We start from the raw sequence: 10,804 nt of genomic DNA on the forward strand, positions 1-10,804 counted from the left end.
ATGTTGCCAAATTAAAATTTTATATTGGTGAATTAAATTTACCAGATGAGTTGATTCTGTTAGATTCAATCTTAAAATCAACTGGTATTAAGTGGAGAGGTTTAACCGATATATAAACACATGTCCATTTACACCAAACAACTATCCCACTTCAACAATCCCCCTTACGCATAGCAAGACTAGGCCAAGTAACAATCTCCCTCATCACTCTTTGCGTGGGCCGGGCCAAATTCAAATTGTGTGAATGGACAAGACTCTTATACCATGTTAAAATAGAGAGAAACAAGATTGTTACTCAACCTGGTCACGCTATTCGTGAGCGGGAGTGTTGAAGTGGGACAATTTCACATTGGTTGTGTGTGTGAATGAACATTTATTTATATATAAGTTGCACCACTCCACTTATAATAAATTGATATTAAGTGGAGAGACCCAACCGATATAGAAATACATGTCCATTCACGCACAGAATAAATGTGAGATTATCCTCCAACAAATTCTAGTTACCTATTGAATAGAGTTTTTGTTGTTTCATATGTTTGATATATGCTTATAGGAGCTTTATTGTTTAACGTGTGCTGGATAAAATAAATTAGTAATTCGGTAATTATTTTTCTTGAACTATAAAGAAAGTGGGTAAAATAGGCTATATGCACGTCTCCCCATCCACCAATTTGTATCCATAATGCATAATACAACATATATACGTTGGTAACATCAATTAAACATGACTTGCCAAAATTTTATAATTGAATTAAATATTCAACTAATTAAATTCAATCAAGAACAAATTTACCCCATATAAATTCGACCATGCAATTGACACAATAAGTAACTATAACATTCTGAGAATTAGACTTTGATTATTTTACTAGAGGTTTTATCAAAATATAATTAACTTATTATTCTTACATTGCATATGACCAAAATTATTACATAGAATGTTCTCGTAGATGGAACATATGTTAAGTAAAGTACCCTCGAGCTTATTTCTCTAAAAAGAAAAGTACCTTGAGCTTAAGTCCTTAACCTTTTGAGATAGCTGAGCCAATTTGAAAAATTCAACTTCATGTAAATCTCTACGAAAAAGCATGACAAGAGAGAAATTGGTCATAATCAACCACGGACAAAAATTGAGTTATATATATATATATATATATATATATATATATATATCTATGTAGGTATGTATTGTGTACATTATCCTTTCTATTTCCGATGAGAGTTCTTCAATATCAATGAAATATGTGTTAATCAAATCAACAACATACTGAGGTCCTTTTGCGATCTTTAATGAATGAACTTCTGAGAATTTCTCATTTATCACTCCCTATCATCATATATATGTTCCCGAAATTACTAATCCAATTCAAAAATCAAATAATCTAATTTGACTAAGAAATACATTTGATTTGTTATTTGGGTGGATTTTGAAAAACATTATTTATTCCTTTATTTTAAAATGACAAAAGAACAAGACTTTTAAGGGAAGTGAAGCTCCATATAATAATTGCTATGTAAATTTCATTTTCATAATGGGAATCTGACAACTTGAATCTGGAACTACAAATTTGCTCGCCCAATTATTTATGTAATATAGATCTTAAATAGTTCAAAAACGTATGTACTAAAGCAATAGTTCAAATGGAAATGTTCATGTTCTCATCTGCTATAAATAAATCTTAACAAAAACGAAAGAAGAAAAAAAACATTTGAAAAGATAAGACTTGATTAACGAATGGAAATAGAATGGAATTCGGGAGCAAAAAAAAAAAAAAGAATGGAAAGCTTAATCAATACCTATTCATACATACAAGTCCGATTGAGAACTATATGCATATACATCAAACAAAATACAATGGATAATGCACCACCATATGTGTATATATCACCTCATCAAACAGAGATTTCAAATATTCTTCAAGCAGTTCTTCAAGAATGCACAAGGCCATGGAGGGAGAGAGAGAGAGAGAGAGAGAGAGAGAGAGAGAGAGAGAGAGAGAGAGAGAGAGATCTGGGACATGAGAGAAATGCACATTCCAATATGTAACTGGTTTGTAGAGGCAAGGCAATGAGTTGTAGATACAAACAATATGCTTTTAAGTGACTCTCATGCATTTATCATGCTATGTTTTGGATGAATTCAACACATATTAAAAGTCATTCCACTCTCAAATTTGTTGGGGGAAAATTATCCCCTACACATTATTATGATCTCCTTACTCTCCTTTCCTTTCCCTTCCAACGCATCACTCAATAACATCTAATTGATAAGATTTAAAAAAATGCATGCGTATAAAAAGTAGATTGTGAAGTCATTAAACGGTCATTTTATACAATCAAAGCTGCATATTACTAAAAAAAATATTATGAGAAAACAATTTTAAACAAGATGTGTGTCCTCCTCTCTTCACTGACGGCACTTCTCTTTTAGAAAGCATTATTTACGCATTTTTTAGATTATTTTTAATATAGAGTTCGTAATTATGTTGTACTGTGTACGATATCAACGTCCTCCTGCCCATCTCCGCGATGTGCAGATGATGCTTGTGAATTTTCTTTTATATATGTATATTGTAAATTAATCAAGAATTTTTTTAAATATACAAAAAATTTGGGTAATAAATAATTATGTATATTAATCACAATAGGAAAACTCCGCTTTCCATTTCATTGAGTAATAAAATATAGTATCCTTATAAAATATTACCCATGGTTACTTATCTTTATAGTTTTGTTTTAATTTGATTGTAGGAAGTTAGCTAGGCTAAATTAGAAATTATAGGCTAATTCTTTATTAAGCGGCCATTAACCTTGGAGCTTTGGCGAAACGGATGCATACTATACAAAGGTAACTCCTTTATAATTTTTTTTTGTATATGAAATGGAGAACATATCTATATTACACGGGGTTCAAAACGGTCAGATTGAGAGATTTTAAGACGATTTATTGGGTGATCTTGATTTTTAGCGTCGGTGAATTTTTCAAATTCTAGCCGCCCAATATTTAAACGTCCCGACATGAGTGATTATGGGGCTTTTGATCTTTATGCAATTATTTGTTGCAGACTTTGTTATATAGTTTATAAATAGGGTGTATATCATTATAGAATTACCTTTAATGACTTAGTATGAGTGGCAAGACCTCTTGTCTTTGAGGTGACCTTTGCGAGATGTTGAAAGATATTGAAAGTTCAATTCCCACGGAAAGCAAATGTCTCTTATGTTTAAATTTGAAGGTTATTTACGTTGGGGCCTATGATGATATTAGACAAAGTTTTTACTACAAAATAGCAGTTTTTTAAAGTTATAAACTATTATTTTTCTTTTTTCTTTATGTTTACATTCTTTATTTACAACTCTGTCAAGCTGCTTGATAATCCTCTGCTTCATAGCAGAAGACGAATAAGAAGATGTACCTACAGAGGAGGAGGATGGTTCAACATCTCCTTGAACATCTGGAGCAACAGGTACCTATTCTATATCATTGGCATGCTTTTCAGTGAATAACTTGAGATCGGCATTGAAGCGCAAAAGCTCTCAAGAAAGAGCACCATCAGAAGCCTTCAGCCAAGGATTCTGACTTATCACCATCTAATAGATCAGAGAAGGAAACCCAAGAGGGTGGTTGTCTTTCCCTGAGGCTCCATGAGCTGCAATATGATCAAAGATGATCTGCCCAATGTCTACCTTTCTCTTCAGGCCAATAGCATACATGACTTGACCCATGAATTTGCTCACTGATCCTCTATGAATATTTGGTAACCAGTTTTTTATGGCAATGCCATGGAGCAGAGAGAACTTGGTAGACATCCATGTAGAAGGCAAGTTCTGATCTACCCATCCATTCATCTCCTTCCTGGTTAACGCACGAGCAATCTTGTCAGAGTCTTGCTCCCCCTGAAAATCTTCCATTGAGTCTGTGCCGTAAAATAAATTGATAGACACAGGTGAGAAGGACAGTTCCTTTCATCTGACCGTAAGAGACCTATAGTCTGAGCTAGACTCATCTCCAAACTTCTCATGAATGTTTGCAATCAGCTCTCTGACTAGCTGGAGAGAAACCTTCTTAGAAAAAGTAACAATGAGAAGAGATTTACCTCATTCAACAGAGAAACAATCTCAGAAACAATGTACTTCTTCTCAGCCAAGGTCTTCTCATGTATAACTGATCTCTTGAGCACAATATCCCATCTCTCAGCAAATGACTGGGTAACAAACCAAACACCTCTCTTGTAGAAACCTTTTGAAAGAGCAGCAGGGCTCTTCTTCTTTGAAGGACTCCTCTTCTTCTGAGAGGCACCGGACACATGTTCAGGAATAGAAGTAGGAACTTAGTCAACCTTCTTCTTCATCTTCTTCTTCTTCTTGGAAGCAACTGCTTTCTTTTTGTGAGAGGGATACTCTATCTTCATCTTCTTCATTCTCAGTCTCATCCTCATCTCGAGGGTCTCTCACAGCTTCATCAACACCATCTACCCTATCAGACACTCCTTCTTCAGGGATCTTTTTCTTTACAGGTGTCTTCTTCTTGGACTCTCCATGATTGTGACCTCTATTGAGAATCTAAAAGAGAATAGGCTCATAACGAACTTCTTTAGTACCATCCCCAGACTAAGCACACATACCATCGTCATCTTGTGCCATATGAACTGGCTCAAGTACATTGTCAGAGGTACCATCTCGAATAGAGGGCTAAACCATATTTACTGGTTCAGACTCGGGTGCAACATCTGTTAGGAATTCTTGCCCACGAGAAGATTTATTTGTAATTTTCACTGAAATATTAATAAAATAAAGTTTCGACATTCATAATCTATTTGAATTGAAAGCGTTATTTACTATTGCAAATAGTTACAACAAACATTCATCAATCCTTAGTCTCCGTATTAAAATGAGTCACGTGCTGGGCACTGAGTTCGGGCGGTGAACTAAAATAAGGTCGGTGACTGATACAAGCCTGGGTAGCTGTATCCAAAGTCACATATGTCGAGCATGAGTGAAGGTTGATCACTTAGTGGGAGCATTCTACACTTGTGGTAAGTGTACGACCTGGACAGACTTTGGTTATGGATATGTCGTGTAAGGACCGTTACGACGCACCAACCAGAGTCACTATGATGGTCACAGTGAGACTTGATCTAAATCTTGAAGTGTTCATGGACTTCTAGGTCTTGTTACTTAGTTCTTTGATTCATCACGTTAAAAGCCAATTGAGGTTGCATAAACAGATGTTTTGGGAACTCGAGACTTGATTGTAGAAGGGAAGTGTTTCACAGATACGGAATCCAGCTTTCCTGGAAAAAGGTAAACGTTCTCTTACCTAAGGGTTGATTCCAGAACCGATAGATTGCGCGCACTCTCGAAGTAAGTAACGTTCGAGAGAATCTTTCACTGAGGAAGCAACAATGCTTAGGGCTCGTACGTATGAGAAATGTATAACAGAATAATTTACCTCTTCTCGATACAGGTTGAACCTGGAGGATCTTGATCACGTACTGACTATATCAGTGGACACTCGTCACGATGAGTAAATATAATTCCAGTATTAAAGGAGAGTTCAGTCTTAGCTTACACGGTGGTGTATTGACTAAGATTAGATGAATCGATCGAAAAAGAGAAAGGACACATTTTAATGTTTTCTTAACGGGTATACTCGACCCGATACCCATTTAGTCAAGTAGGTAAACGGGTAGCAAGTACAACATTTTCTACTATTTACCCGGCCCATTTAAAAAATCGGATAAACGGGTACAGGCAACGGGTAAAAAATTAAATTAGGTACGGATAATGAAATAGGTGTACTCGGTCTTATCTGTACATGTTGCCATTCCTAGGCCCCAGGCGCTTGCTTCAAATCATACAAGGCATTTTTCAGCTTGTAGACATGGTCAGGATGATGAGGGTCTTTGAAGCCCTTAGGTTGAGCAACATAGACATCTTCATTGAGGAAGCGATTCAGAAATGCACTCTTGACATCCATTTGTTGAACTTGAAGTTCATATGACAAGCCAAACCAAGTAAAAGGCGGATTGCTTCAAGACGAGCAATAGGAGGAAAATTTTCTTCGAAATCTACACCTTTTATTTAAGAGTGGCCTTGAGCAACAAGTCTTGCCTTATTCTTGGTGATGTTGCCTTTTCATCGGATTTTTCTTGAAAACTGACTTGGTGCCAATGACAGGACATCAACGAGACATGGAACAATATCCCAAACATTTCGTTCAAACTCACCAAGTTCATCCTGCATGGCAGCTATCCAATATTCATCAACAATGACTTCTTTAATGTTCTTGGGCTCAATGCTAGAAATAAAGTAGGAATGATTAATCATATCACGATAATTAAGAGCAGGCTTATCTCTGGTTCTTCGTCCTTCATGAGGATCACCAATGATGGAAGAAATAGGATGATTCTTCTGGATTCTTAAGGATGGGTGTCCCGGAAGCCTCCTGATAGAGTTGCTTCTCATCCAAGTCCTGGACATATTCATCATCGGATGAGCCAATAAATTTATCTTAAAGAGTTGAAGAAGTCTCTCCTTGAGCAACTTCTTGAACAACTCGAGTGGAGTTGGTTGATTCAAAGTTTGCACATTGTTCAGAGTCTGGAGCATTGTGGTCATCACTATCTTTGATGGTGACATTAACTGAATCTATTACAGAGTGAGAACACTTGTTGAAGACCCTATAGGAACGACTTGTGGGGAATAGCCAAGAAAGATCCCTTCATCACTTTTAGGATCCAGCTTCTGCCTGTAATCTAAGTCATTCAGAATATAACACACACTTCCAAAGATATGAAAATATTTGATAGAAGGCTTCTCCCCTTTCCATAATTTATAACACGTCTTCTCAGTACATGTGCAAACAGAGACCTTGTTGATGATGTAGCAGGAAAAACAACAAACACGTCAAACATAGTTTGAAAATTTGACAAAATTTTCACCCATGGGTTTTAAACACGTCTCAAAATACAACAACGATAAGTCAAACTTTATCATCCACAAAAGAAAGACAACAATCAATCACAATAAGACCACATTTTAGTATAGCACCACGACATAATAGACACAAGACAATAACATCACCGAGGAGTTTAAGTCAAATTGGTCAAGAAAGTCACATAGTTGTTCACCACATGTATAATGAGACTAAAAAAATGAGTGTGAGCCTACGAGTCAGCTTCAATCATTCCTTGTCGGGGAGGTCACACTGTAATCAACGACGGATACCAACCGTCGGGGAAGCCTTAAACGACGGAAATTTTCCGTTGTGTATTCCATATTTTCTAGTAGTGTCTTACCACTTATCCTCTAAAAGAGTGATTGTTTTTCCCTTTGCGTCGGTAACTGTAGGAGGCTTCCATCCTTTTTCAACGGCCAGCCAAGCTTTATCATCTGTCGCTTTCAGAAAAACTTGCATCCGTTCTAATCCGTTATTCGGACCTTCCAAGAGTGCAGGTCAACCTATATTGTGTCCATCTTTCATGTTCATCTTAACACAAGAAAACACGTCAGTAATCAAGTCAAATCACCCTAAGTGAATCGAGTGACCTTCTCTGATACCAATTGAAATTACTCAACGTGATTAAAATGATTATTCAAATATTGGGTGGAACAACGGATTGTTTTAGGAAGTTTTAATTAAAGTGATAAACAAGCAAACAATCAAAGTAGAAGTAGTAAAGGACACAAGAGAATTGGTAACCATGTTCGGCGATAAACCACCTACTCAGAGAGTCTGATACGCCGGGGTGAAAACAATCCAACATATCAATTAGTCAAAGGAATAGAAATATTAAGTTTGATGACTCCCCCACAAACACCTCCGTCTTTGACTCTTCCAATGGATGTAAATCCGAGCTCCTCTCAGATTAGAAACCCTCTCTCTATGTTTCACTCAATCTTCTCCCGAAGATTATCAAGCACATCAATGCAAACACACGCACTTACAAATTCAGATCAAGACAGTGATCGTAAAATTGAAAGTACCAAGAGCTAATGTCGATGTAGATCACTAAGGCAGAGAGATTAGCTCTAGATTTTAAGGCGGTGTGAATTTGCCTAACAAGTGTGTGTGACCTAATTCGACCACAATGAGCTTTATTAGGTCAACTCACAAATCTCTTGCGAATCTCACAGAATCGGAAACCAAATATCCAATAATATATTTACAATATACTCTTAATTGAAAATCGGGAAATTTTCAGTTTAGGGTTTAGGGAAGACAGTGCAGAACAAGTTATCCGAGTCTTGAACATCGTCTTGTAGTTTCGCTCGAACAACTTTAACAAAATTGGTTTGCCAAATAAAATCACGTCACAATCATGTCTGTCACGGAGGATCCAATAATTTTGTATTTATATATATATATATATATATATATATATATATATATATATATATATATATATATATATATATATATATATATATATATATATGGTACAATGAATTTGTTAAAGAAGTTACTATACAAAAAGAAAAAAAACCGCGTGAAATCGTAGAGAAATGATTAAATATTTATCTACGGCCAGTCACAAACCACGAAATTGTGGCCAAAAGAAGAATTGACTTTTATAGACAGCTAAAGTGTGGACTATAATTTGTAGTGACCAACCATTTGTGAGGAAGAGTACTAAACTGTAAGAAGTGCTTATCAAGATTCAGTTTTGACTTTTGAAAGTTTAGTCGGCCGTATTCAGAGGAAAGCAATACCAACAACCAATCACCGATCAAATCAAAAGACACCCCACTACGTTAAATAAAATATTATAATCGCAATTTCAGATTCAATTAAAGATTAAAGTAGCTTAACATCTGTAAGTTTTTAGCGTTCCACACGTAAAGGAAGACCAGTTCGATGATCTATATAAGGAGACCAAACAAGAACATATTCTTTACGTCCTTAATTTAGCGAGTTGATATTGTTTCCAACAAAATATAGGAAGGCAATCTAATCATCATGGCTGGCCCAAATATTTCCCGTTATTTCGTGGTTATTACTATAGCCGTCCTGTCGCTGAGCATGGCTCCGAGTGAAGCCGCCCCAAAGAAAGCAAAGAAAGTGAAATGCAAAGACAAGTGGTACCCTAATTGCTTCAAGAAAACTCTGTACTGCCCCGAAGCCTGCCTCCGGGACTGCTTCGTCGACTGCGCCAGGTGTGAGACCGTGTGCTCCCTCCCGCCCCCGTCCCCGTCCCCGCCCCCTCCGAGACCTCGCGGCCGCCGCCGCTCTCCTCCACCGCCTCCGATGCCGGTCCCCGCCCTTCCTCCGCCCCCACCCTTTGATCAACATTCTCCGCCTCCTCCGCCAGTGCCTGCCCCCGTCCCCGTCCCTGTCCCTCAGTCGCCTCCGCCCCCACCCTTTGATCAACATTCTCCGCCTCCTCCGCTAGTGCCTGCCCCCGTCCCCGTCCCTCAGTCGCCTCCGCCGCCTGATACGTCAGAGGCGGCAGGGGGGAGGAGAGTGAGGTGTCGGAACAAAGATTTTCCGACATGCTTCGGCGTCCAACACACCTGCCCCGTCGCCTGTCCCAATCAATGCCAAGTGGACTGCACTATTTGCAGTCCTGTTTGTGGTACGTACATAGAATATTAATGATTATCTTCAATTAAAATGATAGTTTAACTATTAAAATATTAAATATGTAGTTTAATTAGCACCAACATTATTATTTTCTTAATTATTAAATTAAAATTTCAATATATCTGGCCTAAATGTCTAAAATGATCTAAACTAGCATCCTCTAATTACATTATGACTAAGTTATTGTGAATATATAAAATATAATGTGGATTAGTTTAATTGGAGACACAGAAATTAAGCATTAATTTGCAACCAGGTATTCTATTTAGCTTCACCAATATAAATTATCATTACGATAATTTTTTTTCTTGTACATAATAATTTCTGTGAAACGTTTCTCTTAGAATGCAATCGACCCGGGGCGGTGTGCCAGGACCCTCGGTTCGTGGGAGGAGACGGCCTAACTTTCTACTTCCACGGCAAGAGGGACCGCCACTTCTGCCTGATCTCCGACGCTGGTCTCCACATCAACGCTCTCTTCATCGGCAAGCCCGGCCCAAAGCCCGGGGCCCGCGACTTCACATGGGTGCGCTCCCTCGGAGTCCTCTTTGGCACGCGACACAACCTCTCAATCTCCGCCCTCCCAACCGCCTCCTGGGACGACTCCGTCGACCGCCTCGCCCTCTCCCTCGACGGCTCCCCCGTCACCCTCAGCACCAGCAGCGAGTTCCGCTCCCCAACCGTCCCCACCGCCGTATTCCGGCGACCGGCCGGCGAGGAGGTGAACTCCGTGGAGATCGAGGTGGAAGGGGTGTTCTCGGTCAGGGCAAGGGTGGTCCCCATCACGGCCGAGGACTCGAGGATCCACAACTACGGGATTGTCGACGGCGTCGACTGCTTTGCCCACCTCGACGTCAGCTTCACGTTCTTCTCGCTCGGTGATGACGTGGACGGCGTTCTGGGCCGGACTTATGGGCCGGGATACGTAAGCAGGATCAAGATGGGGGTGGCTATGCCGGTGCTCGGCGGCGACAGGGAGTTCGCGGCGTCTGGGCTGTTCGAGCCCGATTGTGCGGTGGCCAAATACGTGTCACCACTGCAAACCACTAATGTTTAATTGTTGCCTACAGGAGAGAGGATTATACTTATATATACATAACATATACGTAGCTGAACGTATGTGAGGATAATATGAATAAAAGTTTAATATGTTGCATGGTGTGGCCTCATAATCGATGGGGTGTTTTGTTGTGCGAGGATTACTGCAATACACAT

At 38.8% G+C, this 10,804-nt stretch overlaps 1 protein-coding gene across 1 annotated transcript; it reads left to right on the forward strand.

Annotated features, from left to right (window-relative positions):
- Positions 1–8,955: 8,955 nt before the first annotated feature.
- Positions 8,956–10,804, forward strand: LOC149381234 (uncharacterized). Its single transcript, XM_089601885.1, has 2 exons — positions 8,956–9,581; positions 9,934–10,804. The coding sequence occupies exons 1-2, from the start codon at positions 8,966–8,968 to the stop codon at positions 10,644–10,646; spliced, it is 1,329 nt and encodes a 442-aa protein (XP_089458011.1). The 5' UTR covers positions 8,956–8,965; the 3' UTR covers positions 10,647–10,804.

The sequence above is a fragment of the Urtica dioica genome, chromosome 11 (genome assembly GCF_054948205.1).
Source record: "Urtica dioica subsp. dioica isolate 48M chromosome 11, U.dioica_male_clone48M_v1_H2, whole genome shotgun sequence".
NCBI classification, from domain to species: domain Eukaryota; kingdom Viridiplantae; phylum Streptophyta; class Magnoliopsida; order Rosales; family Urticaceae; genus Urtica; species Urtica dioica.